This window comes from Melospiza georgiana, chromosome 6 (assembly GCF_028018845.1).
Source record: "Melospiza georgiana isolate bMelGeo1 chromosome 6, bMelGeo1.pri, whole genome shotgun sequence".
NCBI lineage: Eukaryota > Metazoa > Chordata > Aves > Passeriformes > Passerellidae > Melospiza > Melospiza georgiana.
The window spans coordinates 4,648,716-4,676,434 of record NC_080435.1 but is presented as its reverse complement, the minus strand read 5'-3'; the positions used below and the strand labels follow the sequence as shown (position 1 = coordinate 4,676,434).

Below are 27,719 nucleotides of genomic sequence, written 5' to 3'. Positions count from 1 at the left end.
CTCTCTTTGCCTGTAGTTATTTTTAGATTTCACGGTTAAAGCTTGTCCCTTCTGGACACTTACACGCACAGGACAGCACACACACGCGCCGTAGATACAACTCAGATACAGGAGTGAGCCAACTGATCATCTTGTCCCACATCAAGCAACAAATTCCAATTTCTGATGACAAAATATGGTCCTTTAGGAGGATGCAAAACCCCATGGAATTTTCTGGCTCGCAAATTTGACTAGAAGGCTTTCAACGGACAGAGGAGACGGTTTGCACGGCAACTTCCTCTTTTCTGAAATTTCCTTCCAGTTTGCAAGATCCTGCTGCCTTTCAGCGTTTGCTGTCAGCCTGACTCCCATGCCGACCGCCATAAATGCAGTGGTGGCTCAGCAAAGGGCTGCTGGGTCAGTCCCCAGCAGCACTGCTGGCACTACGGAGGGGGCAGGAGGGGGCACGGGGGGAATTTATTCTGCCATTATAAGCCGCAATCAGCCCATTATCCACGTAAAGGAGAAGACATATGAAGAGCTTCACAAGAAGTGCCTTGAGAAAAACATTCTCTACGAAGATCCTGATTTCCCCCCAAATGAGTCATCCCTTTTCTACAGCCAGAAAAGCCCTGTCAAGTTTGAATGGAAAAGACCACGTGTAAGTAACATGTTTGCTGATTGCCTTTTTCTGTAAATTGAGTACACACCCTGAGCTTACTTTCTGGCAGAAATTGTGTGTTGGAGAGGCAGGTGGAATAAACTGGAAATATATTTCCTTAGAGCTCTCCTGGGCTCTAAGGATAACTAGCTAGGGCCGTGAAACCTTAGACAATGTCTATATAATGACTAAAATACAATAGAACAGCAGCAACAAAGGAGATGGAATGAAATGTTTAGAAGGAGATATGGGGAATTTCATTTTCTTCTTGCATGGTTTGCCTGGGATTTTCTTGCCTGAAAGTACAAAAGAAAAATTCTCGTCCTTCTGCAACAAGTTACTGGGTTTGCTGAGACTTAATTTTTTTAACACTACTTTGTTTCACTTAAACCTCTATTTTGGTATTCTGCCATTTTTCTCATGTGTGACAATAAAAGGACAACATATTTGTCAAACAGGCTCTTAGTTGTTCCCTGCATTGCTTGTCCCACTTACCATTAATGTGGGCATTCTAAGCACTATGGAGACCCACTCTTGGCTACTAATCCCATTCATTTTCCTATTTTGTGGCTATTCCCCAGCCAGCCTACCTATTCTTTTTCATCTTTTTTTCCCCTATCTCTCTCACTGGCAGAGGACTAACACCACAGTTCCCAGTTGATTCTCCCTCCTACTTCAGGAGGAGTCACACATTTTCCCTGTCATATCTGCTGGGCAGTTGCTCCCCTGCAGCAAGGCAGCCCCTGGGACAGTGCCTTGGCCCTTGCCATCCCTGGTCTGATAGTGAGAGCCTTGTTCTCAGGAGCCTCCACAGCTCCATTTCTTTGGCAGGTTTTGGCCACCTCTTTTATATTTGCCATACTTCCCCTGTGCCCAAATCTGTGCTTCAGTGGGAAAGTCAGTGGTGATAGATAAAACTGACCACAGGAGTGTAACTGAATAGCAAAAGACCACGAGGTCTTGTGGGTGGCTCTTACAGAGATGGAGCAAGGCCATGTGCTTCTGTCACAACAACTTGAGCAATGTGGAGGGATCGAAACAAGTTCCCCATCTGCTGTGCCCTGTGCACTTGTCACTTGTGCCCTGTCACTCCTTCATCATCACCGTGGCTGCATCAGCCTCTAGAAATGTGTGTGAATGACTTAAATGCAGCCCCAAGTCAGCTGTGTAAAGGGATAGGATTTCCCTTTCGTCTGCTTCCCTGCAGAGGGAAGCAGTACAGCAGTACAGTGGATGAGTGCCAGCATCCTGCAGCAGACAGACTGCAAGTGTCATATTAGAAAGCATCAAAACAAAAGAAATGTACAATGTAACCTCAGACTTGTGTGTAACTGTGCAGGCACAGACCAAACCTTTGTTACTGGAAAGGTTCAGACCAGGGTCTTAGTTCCAAAGACATTTCTTTAAGTCACTCATGAAAATGTAACTTTGGATTTACTATTCATGTAGCAGCCACAGGCTGGGGACCATGTAAGACTTAAAATACAAACTTCAAACCCAAAGCTATCTGGGTTTTTTATTTACACAAACAGGAGTAATACTGGGCTAAAGAGTATTTTACTAAGAGGTTAAAGCAATCATTGGAGCACCACATATAGTCCATTGCACAGGCTGTGTTTTGTGATAGTCTGTAAAGATATGGACAATTTATGTTCCTGTTAAATTGCAATAGTTTTCCCACCCCACTCCCCCCCAAAGAAAGAAAATACTTTCGCTTATAAAATTTACTCTTAACTTATAAAGTTGCAATTTTAATCACTTTGAAATTCAGGTCAATAGTTGAATGAAACTTGATAATGTAGTCTAAAAGAAAAAAAAATACCTGAGAGAATGTCCTAATGTGACCAGTCTAGATCATTTCCCTGTGCCATTTTATGTGCCACATACCTCCAGACACAGCAAATAAACAAGTGATCAGTGTGTTCTATGATCCCACTTAAAAACGGAGGGCTGGGAAATGCACAACATATTCCTGACTCTCTGGCTTCCTGAATCACCTTAGTCACGTCACCTCATCCGTTTGTATCAAAGCCCCTCTACCCAGAGGCCAGGTCCTCCTCTGCCACCTCCCAAAATGCTTGTCCTCTGCGTCAGCGAGGGCAGCAAATGCACGAGGACTGGCCTTGTCCCTTACCCAGGGAAGGACAGGTGCTGTGCAGGGCAGCTGGCAGCCCCAGCATGGGGGCAGAAAAAAGGTATTTGTAATTCTACCCAGCTACTGACTGCCATGCCACGACATGAATGCACAGAGAAGATCTCCTAATACTCAATTCAGACAAAAGCCAAGTGAGAGCCCTGAAAGTTCCCCTGAGAAAAGTCTGCAGGACCCAAGGATCCATTCCTCCAGTGTCTCTGTTCAGAGTATGCAGACCATGGTTTAGATACATAGAGAGAAAATTAAATCCCCCTCAGTTAAGGCAAAATATTAAACTATTCACTCACCCACAGCAGGTAAGAGAAGCCCAGAGAGCTGCTTACACCTACAACAGGTCACATCCAGCTCATTGACTGGCTGTGCCTCTCACAACTATGCTGCCAGTGGGAATTTCTCACAGCTGAGAGCAAGGATGAGGCTACTGATCTTTGAGAGCTGAGAAAGTCTGTGTTATAGCATAGCACAGAATATTGAGAGGTCCTGCTGCAGTCCGGTATGGATCTAATGACACCAGGGTATTGATAGGAAGGCTCTACTGTGACACTGTGCTTTCAAATGCACCATTGTATTCTCCTCACTCACAGCCAAGTCACAACATAACCACCACATTCAATGACTTCCCTATGATGATCCTCTCCATAGCCAGAAAATCACCAGGAGGAGCTTTTTTTCATAATGAACACAAATAAAATCAAGTCAACAAACTACTGGATTTTGCTTGGAATGAAAATTAATCAGTCAGATCATCTACTGCACACATGTGAATCTGTTTGAATTTAGTCATCACAAAATGTCTGCCTGTGCAGGTCATACCACAAAGCAAAGATGGAAGTTAGTGCCACCAAGGCAGAACTTTCAGAAGAAGATAATCCAACTCAGAAGCTCTAAAAGCAGCTTGGTGTCTGACATTGAGCTGTGCCTTGAAGTGCACAGCACAGACATTTAAAAGCATGGTCTAGACCACAAGAGACCAAGAGACGATGACGCTACAAATTGTCTTAGGCTGAAAAAGATCCTTCCTCTGTTTGATAGGATCAGTTTAGGGAATTTACTTAGAATGTCATAGTTTATTAATGGCAGTTTTTAAAGGAATTAATGCCTTTTGCTGCAGCAGTATAAGCTGGCTGGCAGATTTCTTCCTGATACAGAAGAAAAGCCAATGAAAATGTAACAAAGGTCAAATGCCATTTTTAGTTGCATGCTGCCTCTGCATTTTCCAGGGCTCCCTTCCAACTGACTCGTAAGTAATCTTTTCCCAGAATGCAGCATGCACCACTACAAGGTTTTCCTGGGATTCTTTGTTTTCTTTGCAATGAAGTTACAGTCTGAACTGGATCAACCCAGTGCAACACAAAGCTCCTTTGGGTAGTACCAAGGCAGTCTGAGGCACTCAGATCAGAGGAGGCTCTTTTAAAAGATGAATCATTGCCTCAGTGAAGTGCAGCCTGTTGGGATTCTCTGTGATAATTCGACCTAAGAGATGAAGAGCAATCTCTTGCTCAGCCAGGAAGACTGGAAGGACAGACCTGCCACCAGGATCTTGACACCTGGTCATCTCGCTCTGCTGACTGAGTACTTCAGCCTTGGTCAACCTTAATACCCTTTCTCTGTAACTTCAGCTGTACTCAGCAAACTAGTGTAGCTGGAGATGAACTGAGGAAACACAAATTAAAATCATATCCACAGTGTGCTATACACACCTGGACCACATAAAGAAAGACAAGAAAAGCATTTCTGTCACAGCTAAACCATGCCACATGACAATTGCATGATTCTTTCCTTTGCATTCCTTTACCAAGCATCCTACAAAACAAATGACCCCAAGATGCAATAAATCCCTCTGAGTAACACATCGCTGTACATTAAATATTTGGAAACAACTAGGTGGCACCTGACTACTTTCAACTGAAGCACAGCATGTTGGATTTCAAAGCTAGTTACAATAAGAGCAAGATAGAGTCAAAATACAATAATAGAGTTGGAAAAAACACAAACCAAAAACCTTGCATGTAAGACCTGTTTTCAGCAGAGCACCACAGCAATATAAGGAAGAATATGTTCAAAAAGACAAGTGAGTGGAGAAAAGCATGAAAGCATCTCAAACATCTGTTTTGACAGAACTGGACCTCAACAGCTGACCAAGGCCCAAAATAACAGGACAATCCCACCATTCCTTCCCTCAAGGAAAGTAAAGTGCATGCAGGGATTGGTGGTAGAGTGGGTGGAAGAAGCTGATCTCTCTGTCGGGCTATATGACTAATCCAAATGCTTACATCAAAGCAACTCTTCTGATAACTGTGAAGGAGAAAAGAAGCGAGTTTGAGCCAAGCAAACTGATGATATTAATAAGAAGCTTTTGACTATAGAGGTAGCATCAGCTGCCTGTGTATGCTGCCACACAAGCAAGTGTCAATTGTTTGTTCTGTCTCCTTCCCACTCTTGTCCTAACATTTTTCAATAAATTGGGCTCTTGGACTATACTTCGTCTTCTTCCGAATTTGCAGCTGCTCAGGACGGTGCTCCTCAGGTTGCAATATCTTTCTTTCCTTACCCTCATAAGACATGTGTCCAGAAGTTGTTTCTTCTTATTCTTCTCCATACCAAGTATTTGAGTATGACAAATGGGATAAAGCAGGGACATTTTTCACTCTGTAGGACAGGTTAGAGCCACTGCTTTCCTTGGTTTTCCTCTGTCTGGTTTTCCACAGTCTTTGTTCATTATAGAAAAGGGCTATGTAAGCCTGCAATTGTCCCACCTCACTTGCTGCATTTTGTCTTCCCTCCCTGCAGAAATGTCTTTATTATTTATACATCTTGTATAGCATCTTGTACCCACTCTGTTGTAGTATACATACAGACAAACCCAATACGTTGTGCAATGCGCAGAATGAAAGGAGACCTTCCTGTCCTTGGAGACAGAATATATCCAAACACATTTTTGAATGCAACATTGTCAATTAAATACTAAAACATGAGGGAAAGAACAAAATCTCTTAACCAGCAACTGATTATTTCTTGTAATTAAACATCTGATCCTCTAATTTTAAGAAGGAGTAATGCTGGGGTTCATTCCCAATGAAACACATTCTTCAACCTTTTCAATGCCCCAACATGCCAGTTACTACAAATTGGACATAAGATCATTTTAAAATAATTTAGTCTGGTCATCTGATGGTTTTTTCATCTACTTTTTCTCCCGCTCCCTCCAATGTTTTGTTTTTTCATAATTGTGCAGAAAAAAATATTTTCCCCAATTCTTCTCCTTTCAGTGTGTTTACACATTTCAGTACAGAGGGAGCACCCCAGGCTCAGTATTCGACCCTGTAGGTGCATGGAGAAAGCTCTGATTGGAGTCTGGAACATCCAGGATCAAAACATTTTCATAGTGAAACTCTGCAGTTGACAACTGTGAGAGAGATTTTGATACCACAAGCTATCCTATAGGAAAATGTTCTAAAACTGACTTTACTTCTGTGCTAAACAAGCGTCATTATGGACACTTTTTGCTCATCCATCTGTTTCTGTTTTGCAGGAAATCTGTGAGAATCCACGGTTTATTATTGGTGGAGCCAACAGAACAGATATCTGCCAAGGAGAATTAGGTATGAAATTCGTACTTCAATTGCACTTTTTAAAGTCTACATCATGGTTCAGCTCTCCATTATTTTTCTTTCATTTCTAAGGTGATATCTGAAATTCTCTGTCTCACTGATTCCTTTGCTCTGTAGCAAATTGTTGACATCTGCTTAGTAGCAATCTAGGCAAGAACTTTTAGTGAACGATTCACATGCCACAGGGAATTCTTAATGCAGGTATCAGTGTTTATCAGATTTTAGGCTTTTTCCAAAGTACATGGAATATCGTCTATTTAGCCTGTGTGTACCCAGTCATGAACAATGCCCATGAGCATTTCTAGAGCACAAAAAGATAAAGTGCTAAAGTACTGCAAAACACAGACAATCATACTCCACTGAGAATTAACGTCATTTGCAATATCTCAGGTTTTCCTTTTCTAGTTGCTCTCTCACTTCATTCTGTCTGCTGCTTCTGCTCATTCACAGGTAACTGCTGGTTTCTGGCTGCCATTGCTTGCCTGACACTGAATAAAAAACTACTCTGTAGAGTCATTCCTCATGACCAGTCCTTTATACAAAACTATGCTGGAATCTTTCACTTCCAGGTGAGTCGCTCCGTCTAGTGGTGAGCATATGCATTTACCCAAAGCTCAGCTCTTCGCACGCTCTTCTCTCTTTCCCCACCCTTTGGAATCATGAGTGACAGAAGGGAGGAAAAAGGATTGAATTCCCTCACCCCAAACTGTTCCATCAGGGCAGCCACAGCAGGGCCAGCCAATAAAAGCGATTAGAGAGCATTAGCCCAGCAAGGAAGCATTTGCAGATTGCAGTGTCCTGGGTGTAAGGAGTAGCAACAGGAGCCTGCTCCTGCCTCACTGCTCAGATGCAGCGCTGCAGGTAGACAGACACACGGGCACTTGGCAAGAGCAGCTGCTCTTAGGCACACAAGTTCTCTTATTCGGAAAAGATTGACTGCTTTCCGCATTTCCTTTGGTTCTCTTAAGGAGCTTTTTGCCCAGAGGAATTCAATACAGCTGCCTCCTTCACTGTAGCCATCAGTTTTGGCCACGTTATGAAGTGTATTTCCATATTTCTCCTCTCTCAGCCTGACTTTTCAGCCAAGCTTCCTCTCCCTGCACCAAGTCGATCCAGTTGTTGTTTTTTTTTTCTGTTTGCCTTTGAGCAGTTCTGGCGCTATGGAGACTGGGTGGATGTCGTCATCGATGACTGCTTACCCACCTACAACAACCAGCTGGTCTTTACCAAGTCCTCCCAGCGCAACGAGTTCTGGAGCGCCCTGCTGGAAAAGGCCTATGCAAAGTAAAGTGCAAAGCCTCTGCCGGGGCGGTGCTTGCACCGCTGCGTACACAGAGAATATACCTGAATATACCAATGCCTTTTCCCGTGCCTTGGAGCTGGAGATGGGTTAAAGTGTATTTTCTAAGAAGTTTTGCTACCCATTCGGAAATCTACATTTGATTTTCAGCATATCTTTCTTTTTTTTTTTTTCCCTATGTGTTCAGGTGGCATGTTTTAGAAGTTCTAAATTGTGAGTTACCAGACAGATGGGTTGTGGGGTTTTAGTATGTGTGCTTGCAGAGCTGTAGTTATACACACAAGTTGGATATGAATACATAGGTAGGTATCTATCCCTGTGTAAAATATCTCTTTTTATCTCTTTTCAAGACTCCATGGGTCATATGAAGCTTTGAAGGGAGGCAACACCACTGAAGCCATGGAGGATTTCACTGGAGGAGTCACAGAGTTCTACGAGATAAAGGATGCCCCTAAAGATATCTATAAAATCATGAAACATGCCATTGACAGAGGATCCCTCATGGCCAGTTCCATTGATGTGAGTCCATATGAACTTTGCAGATAAGAAATGGCAGAGGAGAGGGACCTCTCCATTCGTAACCAAATATATACCACCTTTGGAACTGCTTGGTTTAGGCCACATAGAAAACATCCATTTCTAGGAGATGGAGTAATCCCTCCTAGAGATCCATTAGCAAACAGTGAGTACCAAAAGGGAAATAAACAGAAGTAGAACATGGAGGTGGAAAGAACAGGTACAATCAGCAAAATCAGTACCCCTTTCCCTTCAAGACCCTAAGCCAATGAAATAGGTTAGTATGAGGATGCTGCAACTCTGTTGAGACACAAATCGTCATGTCAAAGATCTTAAGTGTGAAGATTAACATTTTATTGTCCACATGGCTTCAGACTGTCTTCACTTATTGTGGTGAAAAAATTTTAGAAAAAAGAAATTTAAAAGTTAAAAAATTAGTACTTTATGGAGTACCATATTTCAGTAAAGGTGGGAGAACAGTGCTATTGACCACTGTAGATAAGTATGGACATAATGAGGGAAAAGAGAAGTAATCTGGGCTATCTTTTACCATTCATCTTCCTCCATGGTACTTTTCTCCCATTCTCTGTGCCAGGATGACCTAGGCTTTTCTTATGGATCAGCTCCTCGGAGCAACATTGGGGAACTGATTGCTCGCATGGTGAAGAATCAAGAAAATGCACAGATGACTCAGTCCACTGTAGACTACCAGGGCATCGAGGAGAGGCCAGCCTGGGTATGTCTTCTAAACAGTTGACTTCAGAATGCTTTTATCTACAAACTGTTAGAAAAACATATAACCTATGTTTTTAAATCCTTCTTTGGTTTTGCAGAATAACACTAATGAAATGTTCTTATGGATGCTGTTTGATGTGCGTGTTGAAAGACTAGAGTGCTTTCCAGCACAGTGACTGATACCAGGGGGCTTCACTGATACTGAGGCATTAAAAGGCTATTGGCTTGTGACACAGGCTTATAATTTGCAGAACAAGAAATTTATTAGTGGATTTTATCAAGTCTCTTGCTTGAATAGGGTGGAGAGTATGAAAAAACTAAAATACTAGAATAGAACAAGATCCTTGAGTGTGCATGGAATGTCACAGAAAGAAAAAGCAAGCTCTGCATAGCTCTCGCTCAAGGCAAAAAATCTCTTGGTGAACTTATTTTGAGACAGAGTCCTCTACCCATTAAGAGAGGAGAACCTGCTCTAGGGACACTTTTTTTTTTAAATTACTGCAAACAAAGTCCTCATTAAAAATGCCCAAAAACAAGGAAAAGAAAAAGTATTTGGAGTTTTATATGTTTGATGAAATACAAAGTAACTCCAGCATATCCACATAAGTATCTAGCAAAATAGAGGGTTGTTAAAACCCTCTAAGAAAAAAATCCCATACTGGACAACTTAGAAGCTTTCAAATCTGTAGAGGGACACTTTGCTGCCTTCTCTGTGTCGGGCAGCTGTCATACCTTGCCCTTTAAGGAGCTGCATTTCCATGACAATGAAATTACATCTCTTGTTTTACAGGGGTGTAGGGAAGGGTGGAGAAAAACAAAACAAAACCAAAGAAAATCGTCCACAATTACATCACTCAAAACTTTTAGTTGTGCAAACTTTCTTCTGCATTTGCAGCTGAAATAGCTGATTTTTTTCTCTTCTGGCATCCATATTTAGCTCTTCCTAAAAGACTGAAATGGTGTCATTCTTTGGGAAAGACCAGTATGACTATCTTGTTTTGCAATCATGGCTGCCCAAACCTCCCATGTCTGGGGGGAGAATTTCCTCCTCAGTGACTGTCTGCTAAAAGAAGATTGCAAAACTCATTCTACACTTGTTGCTCCAGCAGCTGTTGTGCTGCTGGTTATTACATATTCCTGAACCATCACCAGGGAAAAAAATCAGGGCTCTCAATGGAAAGAGGCAGATGAAACACTTCCAAAACTTGGACTTTGAGAAGTTGTCCAGGTCAGCAGAAGTTAATGTTCTTAAATAGAAAGAAGAGAAAAGGGTTTTGACAAGTGATGATGGCAACAACTAGAGAAGAAATGAAGAAAAAAGGAAATAGGTGTGAGGTTATAGTATGAAAACAGAATCAAGGGAAAAGAAACCAAATAGATGCTAAAGTGAAATAATGGAAAACAATTGCAACATCCAGGAAATATTTGGATGAGATTCTCCCTGTGCAAGCTGAGAACATTTCAGGGTCCAGCCCTGCCTTTTTCATGCCATTAGATGTGTCAAGAAGGGGTGGCAGAGTTACTGACAGGACTTTGCAGGCATCTCTCAGCAACAGACATAAAGAAGGAGGAGAAGTTTTGCTTTTCGTCCATGTGCACGTGGCAGGGTCTACCCCTCTTACCAATACTGGAGATCTCTCGTACAAGCACAGCAGGCTGTGTGCATCTGCCATCCTGCTGCCAATTCCAGAGCTCACAGATACACAAGTAAAAATCCATCAGACACACTAAAAGCTGATGACTAAGACAGCAAATATATTTACACCTGAGCAACACAGCTATGCCCTTCCTGAAAGTTAGATGCAATAAGATAGTATCAGTTAGCCGGCACAGTGTATTAAACACGTTGTTAAAATGTCATTGTGATAAGATAGCAGCCATGTGGAAAGATGAAAGTATTCTAGGTGTTGATTTGCTCTGATTTTTAACCAGTTCATGTGTAGTAACCTTACAGAGCCATACAAGAACACACCATCCGAGAAAAGGCTGAACAGTCCTTCTAATACAAAAAACTAATTATTTGATTAAGCATGCTATATCCTGCTATGTTCCAAGTGCAAAAAGCAATAGTCTACACAAAAAGGAAAAAGACACCAGAAAATGTCCTTTCAAATTGATATTACCAACTTTTTCCATTTTTAGTTCATACTTCACTCCTTTCTAACTATCAACATGAATTCTATGGGCGCTTAGCTTGACTGCTTTGACAAACACAAAGAGGAGAACAAGGCAAAAAATCCAGTCAGCCGAACGGCGTCTCCCTCCCTGTGAAAGCCCCGGGTGGCAGCACCTGCCCTCGAGCAAGCAGCTGAGCTTTTCGTGAGTCGCACGGGTGTTTCTCTGTGTCCCACAGACCATAATGCCGATGCAGTACGAGACTCGGATGTCCTGCGGGCTCGTCAAGGGGCACGCCTACTCCGTGACGGCCGTGGAAGAGGTACGTGCTGATGCCGAATTTTGCCCCAAAAGGCGAGAAAAACTGCTTAAGAGACTCAGCCTAAGTCAGATAAGCAGGAGGTATTTTATTGCGACGCGTCGGAGAAATCACAAAATGGATTTCTGAGTTTCCCGTAACAGAAGCAAGCTTTTATACAGTTTTGGATATAAGATTGGATCAGATCATATACATAATCATATCATTGCATGAATATTCATATGGGGCGTGGTATAGGCGGAGCGTGGGCGGGGACACCTCTTTTGAGGATCATCTTGGTGGTCGTTCCAGTTGCCTTCATCGTGGGCTGGGGTCTCCTGATGAGTCTTCCTCCTTAAACTTTTGAACTCCTTTCCTAATTTGGTCAATTCTCGGTGTACTTGGCTTGGTCTCTATGGCTTGGCAAAGTCCTTAGGGTCAGTTTCACATTGTTGGCTCTGAACATGCTTAGCCCATCAATTCTCCTATCCCTATCTCTTTCCTGTCATTGTGTTCCATGTTTTAGCTGATTAATTGCTCTATGTGTTTCCGAATACTATGCCTTCTTCAAATGCCTCACATTCTATGTTTTAACTCATTATTTCTTGAAGACTATCTGTTTTGGGGCTTCAGTGCCCCGCTCCCCCCTCCAGCTGTGCACAGCTGCAGCCGCTGCTGGCCCGGCCCTACGCACGGCAGCAAAGCCATGAGAGGCATGAGAAGCGAAACGAATTATGAGCCAAGGAAAACAAAACTATATTCAAATAAGTTAAAGTCTTGTGGACAAAGAAACCTGTCCAAGTTTTGGCTCACTTGGGCAACACCCAGTTGGGCAAAGGTGGCCACAGGCAGCCACCTCCTGGTCTTACAGCCTTCCCACAGCCACCCTGGGTGTGGCCCAGAAAAGCACCATCACTGAAAGGTGTGGTGACAGGCTGAACATTTCCTTTTGAACCAACTCTCAGTCTATTCTTGTTGCCTTCTTTTTTTCAATTAGACAGTATTTAAAGGGGAAAAAATACGTCTGGTAAGGCTGAGAAACCCCTGGGGCCAGGTGGAATGGAATGGAGCCTGGAGTGACAAGTGAGTAGAACAGAGCTTCACATGATTTGAAAAAGAAGTTGCAGCTTTATTTGCCTTTATGCAGCTTTTGCATAATCCTAATATTCAGTGATGAGGTATCTCAAATTGTCTTTGAATTTTGAAGTTCATTGAGTGCTTAGCTGAAGCTGTAAAAAAGAAAAGAACACCTAATAAGATGTTAAGAGAGGCTTTAATAAATGGAAATTAGGTTATGAAAGAACTGAATGAAGCAAGATGTCAGTGTTTTCCTTAAAGGAATTTCAATAGGTACGCCAGCATTGATAATCTGCAAACACCTTTTTCTTCAAGCTAAGTAAAATTAACACAGTTCAGCAGATGTTTGAGAGCTAATAAGAGGAATTCTAAGAGGAAGGCTGAGAGAAGTAGAACAATTGCTTCTTTTGTTGGGCATATAGAGAAGAGAATAGCATTGAGAACAAGATGTTACAAGGCTTACAAATTATGTGGAGGTAGCAAGATGACTCTTGATTTTTCACTCTATGAGCCAAAAGTGTAGAAACTATAATGAAAACTGTATTTGCAAAGCCTAAGCTAACTTGCTTACTCCTTTGAAGGTCAGAGGTGTGGGACTCTGTTAACGAAGAAGAGAAAATCCGCCTGCAGCACAAGGTTGTGGAGGATGGGGAGTTCTGGTGAGAGCATCAGTTTCTCTAGGAAATATGCAATCATAGCAAAAATGAATGCCACTGCACTACTACCAATCTGCTAAAACCATTGCAGTGATCTCTGCTCCCCTTCATATTCCCAATAAGCCCTGCTCTGTGATCCTCTCATTTTCCCACCAGAGATTATTCAGTGCCATCAGCACAGTCTTTGTAATTATGCTACACTTCCACAAGCTCTCCATCACCCTTCCTACTTAACATCCTGTCAGCTCAGTTTCCCTGAGTTTGGAGCTGTACCTGTGGTAACTCACCAACCAGCAGACCAAGAGCATTTGGAAAACATGGCACTCCCATTGCAAACTTGTCCCAGTACTGACAGTGCTATTGGGCACCGTCTTCCACCTCCCCAGGGTCTTTCAGACAACCGCCAACCATGTAAATGCATTTGGGTTCAATTTCTCCTCAATTCCTCCAGGATATCATTTCAAGATTTCATGAGGCACTTCACAAAGCTTGAGATCTGTAACCTCACACCTGATGCTCTGGAAGTGGATAAATTCCAGACCTGGACCGTGTCAGTTAATGAAGGACGCTGGGTGAGAGGCTGCTCGGCTGGAGGCTGCCGCAATTATCCAGGTGAGCAAAGGGTCTTCAGGGATACAGCCTCTTTGATGGGGACTAGGTTAGGCTGAGTCATACCACAACCTAGTTAGTGCTCAGCCACAGGAAAAGCCTTGCTTTCTCAGTGGACAAGGCATGCAATTGGTTGCTGGACATCTACTGTCACTATGCTGTAACAGAACATGGTAAGACCAAAAGGCAGCCCTGGCAAAGATAAATCATTGTTCAAGTACTTCACAGTACCCCAGGTAAAAGGGATGAATTTCACCCTAACAGTTAGATTTCACTTGGGAAATTCACTTTTGTGGATTAGGGATAGCTTTGGGAATTAGGTTTATCAGATGACAGTTCTCCATATATCCTCTTTTGCAATGCAGTTGTTAGAATGAAGTAACAGCCATAATATGTAAAAAAAACCATGTATGTCTCAGCCCAATTGCAACCTTTCCCTCAGGAGCCATAGGCAGGGAACTTAAAAGTTGCCTTTGATCATGAGCATCATTAGAAGACTGAAGCTTTACATGTTTTCTTTGGGTTGCTGATGGAATTTCACAGATACGTTTTGGACCAATCCCCAGTATCGCTTGAAGCTTCTGGAGGAAGATGATGATCCTGAGGATGAAGAGGTTATCTGCAGCTTCCTTGTCGCACTCATGCAGAAAAACAGGAGGAAAGAGCGCAAGCTGGGAGCCAACCTGTACACCATTGGCTTTGCCATCTATGAGGTAACAGCTCTAGATTTTGCTCTTTGCACTGTGGTCACAAATCCTGACAGTTTGTATTTACCAAGAGAGTCACTGAATCATTCAAGCTGATTACATCAATTGCAATTTTTGCTTTGCAAGGGAGTCAGAAAATCTGAAAGAGAGGAAGGAAATTAAACTCTTCCTAACTCCTCGTACAACAGCAATGTCAGGGTTTACCCATCTATTAAGTAAGACACTTTTTAGGTTTTTATAGTGGCCTAATGCCAGATTTTAGTATATTCTTTCACATATATTTTTCAATCTCCCTTTTGTCCTTTCTGAAACTAAGCATTTCATTGGCAGAAGAGTGTGAAAAAGGAAACAGACATCCAAGGCTCACAAATAGCAATTAACCTCTGTCCCTGCTATTGACTTGATGAAAAAGTCAATTTACTCAGTCCCTTGCACAAACATATTTGGTTCGGATTTTAGCTGATTTCATGTAGAAGTCAAGAAACTTAGAAAGGAAGAGGGAAAGTGCTTATCTGACTAAGGGCATTTTAATTACTGTGTGCTCAGATCTTTAGTTGAATACCCTTCTGTGTGACCTATGAACATGTAGTCTCCCTTTGCAGCTCTGACTGTTTCTTCTCTCTGTTTCTCCCTAAGGTGCCCAAAGAGGTATGCGCAGAACGGAGCCAGAGTGACATCTTGGTGTATACCCACAGCTAGTGTTACTGTAGTGCCTGGCAGTAAGTCAGCAGGAGACTGTCCAGTCAAGTTTGTTTTCAGGGATGTAACAGCAGTAGAACTGCTAACCCTTTCGCTTTGAGTGTTTATTAGTAATATTTTGTGAGTAATTTTTAGTTCCTTCTCACTCGCACCCCATTTTCAGTTGGACCCTTTCATCAATGCTTCTTTTCTTTTCTGTGGCGGCCTGGCCATCACTTGCACAGTTGGTCAGAGATCCGGGAAGCAGTGCCTGTGAGGGCTTAGCCTCTGCACTCCATGCAAAACCACCCTAAGCCACTTGCATTTCCCTCCTAAACGTAATACAAATGGCCTACATTCTGCAGTCACAGAGTTTTCTCTGTAGTCTTTGAATGGTTTAGAAAATTATGGTATTTTCAGACATTGAAGAAAGCTTATCAAAAGTACACAGATTACATTTTTTCTGAGCCTGACAGTAGCTGAATCATCAGCATCAGAAGTTTTGCTAACAAGCTCATCTGAAGGCTGTTACCTGGAAAACATAAAGATGACAGTCTGAATGTTGTCTTTGCCAACTATCTTACAGGTGGTTATTTCTGCAAAAAACAGCCCGCAAGTGTGTTTAGTCCACAATTCTTGGCTTAATTTTCATACTTGATCTAATGCAATGTTTGATTATCACATTTGTTCAGCAGATACAGAACTCATGTTTTGTCTAGGCAAGGACATGTTTATGCTGAAAGCACCTTCACTTTACCACTCTGCATGTAGGAGTTTGCTTACACTATTCCTGGCTATGCACCCTCCAAGGAAAGTGGCTGAGCTTTGGTTACACACAACCCGGCATCTAGAAAAAGAGTCAGATACAAGTGCCTACACAGCAGAAAGCCACACAATCTGCAGGTGGGCGCTGGAGCAGCCCTCAGAAGCCAACTAGACACAGTCAGTGGCAACTCAAAGGTGACAGACTCTGCACCTGCCACCAGCTACCACCAGTCCTCAGCTCCCTGCTTGCTAAGCTGCTGCTTCCTATGTTTTCTGTCCCAGCCGTGCACCACCCGCATGGCAACCCACCTGGGCAATGGGCAAGACTTCCTTGAAGACAAATGGACTCATTTGTTCTGCAGATGCATGGGACTAAGCACCACTTGCAGAAGGATTTTTTCCTCTACAATGCCTCCAAAGCTAGAAGTAAGACCTACATAAACATGCGAGAAATCTCTGAGCGCTTCCGGTTACCTCCCAGTGAGTACGTCATCATCCCATCGACATATGACCCCCACCAGGAGGGAGAATTCATCCTCAGGGTCTTCTCAGAGAAAAGAAGTCTTTCAGAGTAAGTTGCAGAGCCATTTATTTGGCCATATAGGTGGAGTGACCTCACTAGTCAGCTACAGTCATGTTATCAGTTTGCTACACCCTGCTTTTTATTTTGTTAACCTCATTAGAAACTCCAGGCTGCAAACTAATTTCCACAAGCTTACTTTATAGATTAACAAGAACCTGCTTTGAATTGTCTTTGGAGAAACTTACTGCTTGCAGGATATCCTTTGCAAACTAACCATTAAGCATTTACTAAGGCCAAAGGATTTCTGTTTTACTTCCAGTTCACTGTTATAAAGGCTCTTTACAGGAGTAAGCTAGGTGGCAGCTGTCCTGGAAAAGGTACTTGGGATGTTCAGCTCAAACTGGGAAAAAACTGCTCCTAAAGCCTGCAGCTGTAATGCTGGAAGCCAGCCCACAGCACTGGCTGCTTGAAAAGTTTGAGTGGCTGCTTAAAAACCACCTAAAGAAACAAGCAACTTTGGGAACAGTCACTTTCCTGATTTTTTTTATTTTCTGCTTCCTACTTAGGGAGGTCGAAAACATGATTGAGGCAGAACGTCCATTGGTAAGTACTGTCCTGGTCCTCTTTTGTGTATAGGAGTAGAGAGGAGAGGAACATGATACCTAGGGAAACCAACAGCAGGAAATCATTTGCAGCTACATGACAGAACCTTTACCAAATTCTCATCTTTTTTCTCATTAAGATACTTCTGTTGACACTTGATTTATATATGCTACTTTCCGAACTTGATTCACACCAAAACGCTTCTGCAAATTTGAAATCTGGTCTTGGCATAGAGAAGCTGGATGCTAAGCATTGTTTTTGTCTCCATCAATGGAGATTATCCATTTACCAAGGGAGGCCTAGCTCTGTGCCCTGAGATACTTTCTTTGTGAAATTGGTGTCTCATCTAATAAAGAAAAAACTACCTTATTTTGAAGTACCTGCTTTCTGAAAAGGGATCCTAAGAGCACTCTGATTCAAAATAGCATCCAAGGCAAATTCTAACTCTTCCCTCTGGAGATTTTTACACATCTTTGTGGGAATATACTAGAGCAAACAATACAATAAGTCTTGAAAAAAAAATCAGCGGAAATGCTGTTGCACAGAATTGAGTGCCATCAAAATTTGCTCAGAAATGTTCCCCTTCTGTTTGCTGTCATAGTGAAAAACAGCTGTCCAGATGTGAGGGAATTAAATTGTCACTTCAGATATCGTTGATCTATGGGCATAGAAGTTCAATCTCCCCGACATTAGCAGGTTGGGAAAAAGAAAAGGAATACTCAGAACTAAAGAGATTTTATTCAAGCAGACAAAGCCCCAGATGAGATGAGACACAGCTTTATTATGGTTTCTGCAATGTGTTTCCTTCAGTATGCCATTTCTTGGTGGGTGCATGTTCCCTCATTTTTAGTGATTTGAAAGCTCTATAAATATAGGAAATGGGAAAATTTTTATGAGTATAGGAACTGGAAAAATAAACATAAGAAAGGGGGAAAAAAAGTTTGCCTTCAGCGCTGCATAATCTGATCAAGCACTTTTTAATTTTGTCTCTTCACACAGAAGAAAAAGGGCAAGGTAGGTACCTGTGCAATGTGCTGAGTGCCAGCAAGGCAAAAAGCATGTGCAATGCATGAGCAGGGACAGAGTTCCCTGCTATTATAATTTTCTCTGTCTGGAAATTGACCTAGCTAATGAAGGGTGCTGGATACGAGGCCATCTGCATGCAACAAAGATTTTTGTCTTCCTACTTGAGATTCTAATGAAATAGCTTTTGCATCATGTACCCCTCTCACTCAAAGGGGTGGTGAAAGGGTAATAAACTATTCAGCTCAGTCCTCTGGGTTGCTCCAACTGTTCCTCCTCCCTGCCCCTCCAGAGGCAACCTGACACCCCTTGCTAGAGAAAAGCACCCCTTCTCCAGACGTGTGCCCTCACACTTGCTCTCCACCAGCTAGTGCAGCGGCCGCTCCTCTTTCCTGAAGTTTCTGCTCACCAAAGTCTTGTGTTCTGTTTTTGATTTGGCACAACACATTTTGGACCTTGAAAATGTAAGCAGGTATTTTAATCCCAAGAGAGGCTGATTGTAATTAATACTCCAGAGTAATACATTCACATCATGTAGCAGTTTTTTCCTTCTTTTAAATGCACCAAAGCAGAACAATTGCAAATGGCTGCTTACTGCTGAGTGCTTCAAGAGTCAGTACAGATAAAGAACATATGCTTCACATAACTAACAAGCTCCTACACAAATAACTCCTTTTCTGGGTACTATGCACATTTGGTTTGTTTTCAGTGCTACTGTCCTTGAGGAGCAAGTTCATCAGTTTGTGTGATGAGAATCTGGGAGGCTTATTTTGCTTACAAACAAGGGGAAGAACCACACAAAAAAACAAAAACAAAAACAAAAACAAAAACAAAAACAACCCCAAAAAACCAGAAAACAAAACCAAACCCAAAAACAACTAAAACACCAAAACCAAAACAAAACCACACAAAGAAACCCCAAACAAAAACAACAAACCAAACAGATTCAATGACTGTCTTTCAAGAGCAGGAGTTGTTGCTGCATGTATTTCCACAGAATGCTTGTAACCAAATATTTTCCTTTCCACTATTTCTCCTGTAATTTCCACTTCTCTTTTGCTCTCTTCTTCTTCTTCTAGCCTATCATCTTCGTTTCTGACAGAGCAAACAGCAATAAGGAGCTGACAGCAGATGAAAATGCTGGCAAAGATGGTGAAAAAACCCAAGCAGATAAGAAAAAGGTTTCTGCAGCAAGTGGCAGAGGGGGAAATAGGGCTTGGTCTGGCTAGCATGAAAGAGTGGCTTTGGAGAGCACAGGAATGGGGCAAAGAGGTGCCCTGAGATACTAAACAGCTTCTCATCAAATCTTTACATGACTCTCATCTGGTTTATGTGGATCTAATGAGCACAAGCACAGAGAGACTGTCCCTTCAGGTATTTAACAGCTCTACAGGAGGATTTAGTTGCTTGAAAAATCTCCTGGTTGCTCTCTCACACAAGAATCCTGGTTGTGAGAGATTCCTTTCCCACATTTAGCTCACCCCTGCTCAGCCCCCTGAGGTGGTACCCCTTTAGAAGGGCACATGCACAAACTGCACCCAAGGGGCTGCAGAAGCTCCTGGCAATGACCACAGCCTCTTCTGCTACAAACACACACCTCTGTCCTAGTCCTTGTTGGCCAGAGGATGAAGGACAGGTAAACCCAGGAGCTCCAGCACCCCTCTCTTCTCCCTCGCTACCAGGGAGGAGGAAAACAGAGTAGCAAATTCAGAATTTCTTCCTGCAGGTGGGTGAGACACAACACATCTAACAGCCAGATCCCACATCCAGGCTTGTGGCATCTGGGGGCATGGCTGGATCATCTGCTTACAGGGAGGGTGCTGCATGACTAGAGCATGCAGGGGGTGAAGTGAAAACCAATCTAAACTTTCCTCTGCATTTAGACAAAGGAAAACAAGAAATAAGCCTAGAAATCCACTTTGTTACCTATAACTTTCATTTCCCCTTTCAGTATCAGCTTCAGAGTTCAGGGTTGCATTTTCCACGTGTCTGAGAAAGCCTCATGTTCCTCGTTTTCCTCTGTCTCATATGCTATTTGTCTTCAGCAAGGGCCCCTCCCCGTCATGGTAAAGAGCTCTCACATGGTCATTTATTGCCAATAGAGCAGCTGTGAGGCAGATGCTGTGTCCTTGCCCATGGCAGGGGGGCTTGAACAAGATAATCTTTAAGGTCTCTTTCAACCAAAACCGTTCTTTGAATCTCTGATAAGCCCCTTCTGCTCCAAACTTCTCTCTGGCAATATTTTGGAACAAAAATTTAGAAGATAACTACCAGTGTTATTTAGGCACCTTCAAATAGAAGAGAAAACAATGGGATGAAGTTAAATACTTGGCAGTTTTAAGGAAGAGAATTAACAAAAGCATAGGGAAAGAAGTGGGAGGACAACCCATTCCTCCAAAGGCCTCCAGATTCACTAAGATGATCCCTCACACAAGGGTAAATGAGCCATCCAGGCCCTTTTTCTTTTCCACTGGGCTCAGGATGTATCTCTTCTTTGCTTGTCTTTTTTCAGCGTTCTTCAACAAAAGCTCATGAGGAGAGTGAAGAGCAAAAACAGTTCAGGAATATTTTCCGACAGATTGCAGGGGATGTAAGTATGCAATCAATCAAAGCAGCCTGGCCACAACAGCCCCTAAATCAACTATTCCATAGATTCAAAACATTGAATATCAAAATTTCCTTTGAATTTCCTCCCATCAAATTCTCTTTGTGATTTTGAGATAAGTAAAATCAAATAAAAACCCCATTAAGTACACAGCTATCCTCATATGTATGTATAAACTATTCTCACTGTGTCTGAGGGAGTCTTACTTAAATTCAGTTTTTTTTCTCCTATCTCCTACAAGATGCTGTTTTGCACAGCAAGTATAAACAAGTTAGAAATGAATGCCCTCTGGTATATGCTTAACAAGGGAAGTTAAAGATAAAAACAGATCAAGGAACTGCATAAATCAAGTGGCTGCATATGGGATACAGGAATTTTCTGATTTTAGTATTTTACTTATAGACTGGCTTGAAATTACCAGTCATTCTTCTAGTTGTAGTTTAATGAGCACTGTATGGTAACTTCAGGGCTACCTTGTACCTAAGCCTCAGGAAAGGGCTGGACTAATGTTCACATGAAGTAGAATGCCCTCTGGTTTGAAACATGTATATGTCTAATTGGAAAGTGACCAAAGTCTTATAGCATATTCAGCCATAAAATTGTTTTTCATAAAGAATTCTTTAACTAATGATATTCTCACCACATTTCCAACAGGACATGGAGATCAACGCTGAGGAACTTAGGAATGTTCTCAATAATGTCGTAAAAAAACGTGAGTTTGAGCATGTTTTTTACTAACCCTGGACAAAGAAATCTGTGACAGAGCATAACTGCCCTCCCCGAATTTCTAAAAATTATTGATGTTTTCAAACTCAGAAATTTCATAGTTACATTTCCATGGACAATGCATCTGAGACTTTCACAAGCTGAACTTTTCACGGAGATTATCTCTACAGGTTGTTAGTACTGATAATGTAGAAATGAGCAGATGCATTCATTGGAATTACCACTGGGACAATAATGCAATTCTCACAGTCTGCAAATGCCCTTTAAAAATTTCTAGTGGAGAGGCAAACATTTCTCCCTGTTTAGCAAACTTTAACCAACAGACCCTGGACTTCCTTAGTAATTTAGGAATTAGTTTAGAGTTTTTCAGAGTTTTTTATTGTATGTAACAAATCAAGAAAAGTAAATCTAATTCACAGGCAGTAACATTACTGAGTCTTTTCAGATTTCTCTACCACTCATTTCTTACAGGACAAAGGAAGTAGGTTTGGCTTTTACTTTGATTAGAGTTACACTTGAGAGGAAAATCATTTGCTGATTTGCATTATTTGTATTCACCTGGCATCATTTGTTTCAGATAAGGACCTAAGGTCAGAAGGGTTTGAATTGGAATCCTGCCGCAGCATGATTGCTTTAATGGATGTATCCTTTCCTGGTGAAAAGGGACTGCTTGAAACCACTCGAGTTCACCACTTCTCACCACCATGCCAGTTAGCAAGCCAGGGAAACAAAACAGCAAATTGTATTCCGTGGTCAAATAAAAAAGCACTCCTGGTTTGGCACATCTTAATTCCAGCCATCTCAATGTTAATATAATTGGCAGAGAAAGATGTCCCCAAAAAGAAAACTACAGAATAAATCAGTCAATATGACATTCTTCTTTTGGTATCAGACACTGGCCACATTAGGTACTAAAGCATGATTTTTTCATTATTATATTTGAAATAGAGTCAACATAACTATAGATCTTGCCAATAAATTTACTATATTTATCTCTTTAAGTTTGTAATGTATCACATATTCTACAGTGCTCAGCTTGCAATGCAGGCAGAACTTGTCTGGAACAAGTGCAATAAAACACACTATAAGATGCCATGTGGTTACCTCTGCTACAACCACCCTAGGCTTTCCAGTTTGAGATAACACAATTTTCAGAGAATGTAAGTGCATTCAAATATAACAGAACAAAAGTGTAACTACAACCCACAGCCATAATGGTTGGAGCCTAAACACATTTTTGAAAAGAGCTTTAGTCAACATTTTGCTTATTTCTTAATTCATTTTAAGCAAGGCAGAAAGAGATCCATGCCAGAGTAAAGCTCAGTTGCCTTAAAAAGCATTAGGCGAGCTTCACATTTGGAGGTATTTCAGGGGATCCCACTAAAGCATCCTACTCGTGCACTTTTAGAATAATTCCAGAGGCAAAGCTGTGTCCTGTACCAGAAGTTTACTTCTACACAAAGTAGAAGTAGTACTTCACACTCCTGAAGCACTATGCTATACACAATAACCAAAACGTTTACAAATGTTTTACTGCAAAGGTGAATCAACTCTTTATGCTGAGGAGATCTCCAACCCAGTTTTACATTCATCATTTTACCAGTAATTGCAGACTTAATTAATTTTATCCTAAAAGTATTGTGGGTTTTTTACCTGAATGTTTGCGTCACAGACAGATGGCTCAGGGAAGATAAACTTTGATGAATTTCGACATCTCTGGGACAAGATTAAAAGCTGGCAGGTATTGCTGGTATCTTCACAGCTCCTCTTCACAGCTTCTGCAGTGCAAGTGTTCTACAGAAGAACTAGAACTCTCCACATATGTTCCATCAAGAATAAAAGCTAAAAAGTAATTGTGAATTAGCTTCAAAAATTAAAAGTAATGTTTCTCTTCATCCTACTTCACAGGCTAAGCAAATAGCCTGAATATCCCATGTACAGCCTTCCCCCATGAGAGTAGCACAGAGGCATACAAATTAAAGGAGGAGAATGATGGGAACTAGAATCAGGCCTCAATAATAGCTTAATTAGGGCAATCAAGAGGGAGGATTACCAGCATAAACTCAAGTCAAACAAGGAGAGTCTCAAGGGGAGAGTTTTTTTTGGCTTCCCAGAAATTGGATCTAAATTATTTTACTTTGCAACTGAGAGGAAACAGTTATTATATATATTGCTAGCAATGGCAATATAAGGCACATGGCAAAGCCTCCAAGTGCCCGAGGCACACGCCCCACATCCACTCAGTGAGTGCATTCAAGAGCAGTAAAAGCTTTTATTACTGTTTTCTGTGGTTTTTTTTCTTTTTCCAGAAAATTTTCAAGCGCTATGACACAGATCATTCAGGAACCATTAACAGCTACGAGATGCGCAACGCAGTCAACGATGCAGGTACTGTCCCTTGTGCAGTGCCCACAGCTGAAGAAACTTGGTTTTGTTTTGGTGCATCACAGGGTGAGATCGCTGAACACTGTGCTGCCTTTTAAAGACAGATCGTAGAGAAATGAGAAAATATTTTTTTCCCCCAGCAGAGCTTCTCAAATATCCAAATGGCAAGACTTGTATGTCTTGCCAGCCAAAGAGATCTCTTCAGCTCCTCTTTAATGCAACGAGTGATGCTTTGCTGCCTTAAGGATGTCCTACTCAGGGTCCTGCTATTCAGGGAGACCAGGGAGTGCTGAAGGCATTTACTCTCATTTAAGCTCTGGATTCTATACGTTTGTCTAAGTAAAAACAAAGAACAGTGGAAAACCTTCAACCTAAGTGTACAGGCCCTGAAACTGGGATGGAGCAGGTCTATGTCCAAGTGTGCATTACAGGCAATTGGGTGGGCATTTCTTAAGTCATGTTAATGTTTCTTCCATACTGAGCCACTGTGGGGTCAGTCTCTTTTATCTGCACAATGATAAGAAAGTATTTTTGCAAAACTTGCAGTTAATGAAATTCATTCTGATAAGAGGGACTTTGGACTTTTCCTGCTTGTCTCAGACACACCAGTATGCTTCTTCCCCTGGGGAGCAGGCCTCTCCCCACAAAAGGTCTCTAAGGGAGTGAGACAACCACTTTGATCAGAAAATCTGTAGTATCACTATTCAACTAGTTGGGATGATTTCAGTGACACCTTTTTTTCAGTAGTATTTTGGCAGGTCAAGGAACAGAAACAAATGGCTACCTTGTACTTTACAAAACCTCAGTGATTCTGGAGTCCTTTGCTGAAGACAAAACTACACCTGGATTTGGACTCCTGCTGTGGTAGAAATATGGGTCATTTTTATTTTTCAGGTTTCTGTTCTCACCAGGGAAGTTGTCATTGTAAAAAGAGAAAATACTTAAATACCTCCTGCCCTGACTTTAGATCTGAGAACATTTCAGAGCCTTACAGCACATAAGCTGTGCATGACCTTGCATTTGGCCAACAAACAGCTGTACCCAAACCATGACAGACCTTTTCAAGGCACAGCACAGGCTGCAGCATTCAGTGCCAAAGTTCAGTCCTACCACACCAAGAAGTTGCCTCCTTGTCTATTTTCTGACCACTGCTTAATTGTGTTTTTATAGCAACTTCCTCTTGCATTTCTGTCGCCAGCTTTAGCCGATTTGCTTTCAGCAGGCCCAGCTGAGTCATCAGGCCTTCTGGGGCTACAGCTCTCCTCTTCACACTTACAGCCTGAGGTAACTCACTCTCTCACAGCATTGCTCCTGGCTTGGGAAGGCAGCTGGACACACTGAAGCTCCTTTCAGCTTCACTTGATTTTGTTTAGCAGTTGCATCAGGACGCTGCAGCCTGGGCCTCAGCTGGGCCCACCCCTCATGGAGCAGTGCCTTCCCCACCCGAGGCCCAGCTGTGCCCGTTTTTGCTTCCCTGCAGGGTTTCGGCTGAACAACCAGCTCTACGACATCATCACCATGCGCTACGCCGACAAGAACATGAACATTGATTTTGACAGCTTCATCTGCTGCTTCGTGCGCCTGGACGCCATGTTCCGTGAGTGGCTACTCCAGTCCCAGGGCACTGCCTCCCCTCCTGCCCCCAAACACAGCCCTGCATCCATGGAACGGACTGGGTTGAGAAGGATCTCAAGGATGATCTGGTTCCAACGCCCCTGCTGTGAGCAGGGACACCTTGCACTGGACCAGATTGCTCAGAGCCCCATCATACAGCAAAGTTTGTTCGCAGCACTACTGCCTCTATGTAGTGTGTTAATTATAACAGACATGTTCTTAGGGAATCTAAGATGACAAGTTGTCTCACACAAACACGGAAGAAACCACTGTGTTTCCCCTTGAATTGACTAAGGAAAAACACATGAGAAAGTGACCCCACAAGTGAAGACCTGTGCAAGTTGGCATTTCACAATGGGAGCGCTGTTTTGATTTCCTGTCTGGGAATCATCTTTACTCACACAGTAACCTAATCTACCCCCCATATTTTTGTTTCCTTACTTTAGGGGCATTCCACGCCTTTGACAAAGATGGAGATGGCATCATTAAGCTCAATGTCCTGGAGGTAAACTGCTTTATGAGAGTATGTCTAACACAACGTCACAATACTAAATTTTAATTGTATTAATCATTGCACATGTTTTCAAGGGAGAATTCTATGAATAGAGAATTGCCACCCAATTGGTAAGAAACCCCAAAACCTCCTAAAATTTTGCTACCAATTTTACATGGAAAACATCCATGATCTGCCAACAACAGTTGCTCTGTAAGACTCCAGTTGGTGCTGAAGGGCATGGCTGCAGTCTCTTCATATCATCTTTAAAGTCCATAAAAAATTTTTGAGTTTTTTTTTATGAGGCAATTAAGATCAAACACAGTGATATGGTATTAAATGATAATGGGGCTTAGCATAGTTCTTTACCTTTAAAAAAATCTTGTTAAGAAGAATTAGAAAGTTTCAACTTCATGTCCTCTGTTAGGGAGGACATTAAAAACACCCATCACTTTTTGCAATGGAAGGAGAAATAGGAGTAGGAGCAAGAGACTCAAGAAAATTCCCCACTGCCACTCCATGCTAAGTGACAGCAAGCAGCTGCCTTCCAGCTAGAGATGGTGGTGTCTTCACACAATTTGTGGGAGGACACCAACAACTCATCCATCCTTTAACTCTTCTTTCAGTGGCTGCAGCTCACACTGTATGCGTAACACCAGAGCCAGTGTCCACCTCTCAAGATCACACTGAAGATTTCAAGGACTAGCACCATTCATCCCAAGGGCAATTCCTAATAATGTCATTCACTCCTCAAGATGAACAGCACATGGGAAGAAGCCCTTGGAAAAAGAGACAACCACGCTGTAGTGGACAGCACAGTACGCATATTTCCTAACTACGTTTTATAGCATCCTGACATTTTTCCTTTGGGCAACAAAGATTAATTTATTAATGACTGAATTAAGCTTTGTCTGCATGGTGAAGACATGGAGATTACAAAATTGTTCTGCTTGTGCTGACAACTGGAAAGGTCTTCCCTCAAGTGAGGTGAAACTGGGACTGTATCTAACTATGAAAGTCAAAGGTGTTTACTACTACCTTGTAATTGGTCATTAACTCTTTGTCCTGCTCTTGGTATTATCCTTTCATCTCTTTGTAATGTTTACTGAATAATTCACATGAGATTGTGCTAATTGCATTAATATTATGCAACCCAATGACTCAGTTACAGATTTGGCTGTGCAGGTTGGATCTCTGCTATGTAGAAATGGGAGAGTAGGGCACAGCAGACTGCAATACCAGAGTACAGCTTGATGTAATGCCTCAGCAGAAGTACCAGAACTGAGCAATTGGCTCTCATTATTAGTACTTATCCTGATTACAGATGTGGACATTGTAAATGTTTTTCATTGTAACTGCATTCCCCATAATATTGAGAAACTTATTTGCCATTTGAGGCAGACAACCTCTTATACATACAAATATATATATCTACACACACGCATTTCCCCTACTGCAGGTCCTATTTCCCAACACTAGCATGCATGTCTTTATTGCAAGAGGTGACTTGTAGGAGAATCTATGTCAGCATGACCACTTTGGGAATATTATTCCAATTGGCAAGTACAATTAGTTTAATGGAATCAAAAATAAAACCAACTGGATTTTGGCCTAGGCTTTTTGGTCTTATTCTGAAAGAACAGATGAAGATGAAATATTGAGCACTCTTCCATCATTCCCCTGAATATAGAGCAGCTTTTGGAGTTTATGGCAAGTGTGAAATTAGCTTAATATCTCAAATATTTGCCTGTTTATTCCTTGAATACATTAAAAAAGAGGGAAAAAAAGCACTTGAGAGGTTCCCTTGCTACCAGCTTAAAGGATAACATGTACAATATAAAAAATGGAAGGGCAAACAAAACATGCAAGGAAGACCAGACTTTGC

At 42.0% G+C, this 27,719-nt stretch overlaps 1 protein-coding gene across 2 annotated transcripts; it reads left to right on the top strand.

Moving 5' to 3' along the window:
- Nucleotides 1–349: 349 nt before the first annotated feature.
- Nucleotides 350–26,531, top strand: CAPN3 (calpain 3). Of its 2 annotated transcripts, none has more exons than XM_058025462.1 (24): nucleotides 350–640; nucleotides 6,328–6,397; nucleotides 6,857–6,975; nucleotides 7,557–7,690; nucleotides 8,057–8,225; nucleotides 8,818–8,958; nucleotides 11,311–11,394; nucleotides 12,368–12,453; nucleotides 13,029–13,106; nucleotides 13,555–13,715; nucleotides 14,256–14,425; nucleotides 15,056–15,067; nucleotides 16,225–16,433; nucleotides 16,952–16,988; nucleotides 17,988–18,002; nucleotides 19,091–19,192; nucleotides 20,524–20,601; nucleotides 21,271–21,328; nucleotides 21,920–21,984; nucleotides 23,015–23,083; nucleotides 23,652–23,730; nucleotides 25,208–25,324; nucleotides 25,788–25,846; nucleotides 26,461–26,531. In XM_058025462.1, exons 1-24 carry the CDS (start codon nucleotides 350–352, stop codon nucleotides 26,485–26,487), a joined length of 2,430 nt encoding a protein of 809 aa, XP_057881445.1. In that variant the 3' UTR covers nucleotides 26,488–26,531. The 2 variants fall into 2 exon arrangements, with proteins under 2 accessions (XP_057881445.1, XP_057881444.1); XM_058025461.1 differs by having other exon boundaries at nucleotides 16,952–16,997.
- The last annotated feature ends 1,188 nt before the right edge of the window (nucleotides 26,532–27,719 follow it).

Coding starts and splice junctions, on each gene's coding strand:
- CAPN3 (XM_058025461.1), top strand. CDS start 350: ATGCCGACCGCCATAAATGCAGTGGTGGCTCAGCAAAGGGCTGCTGGG. Junction 7,691..8,056: donor CTGGAAAAGGCCTATGCAAA/GTAAAGTGCAAA, acceptor TCTCTTTTCAAG/ACTCCATGGGTCATATGAAG. Junction 8,959..11,310: donor TCGAGGAGAGGCCAGCCTGG/GTATGTCTTCTA, acceptor TGTGTCCCACAG/ACCATAATGCCGATGCAGTA.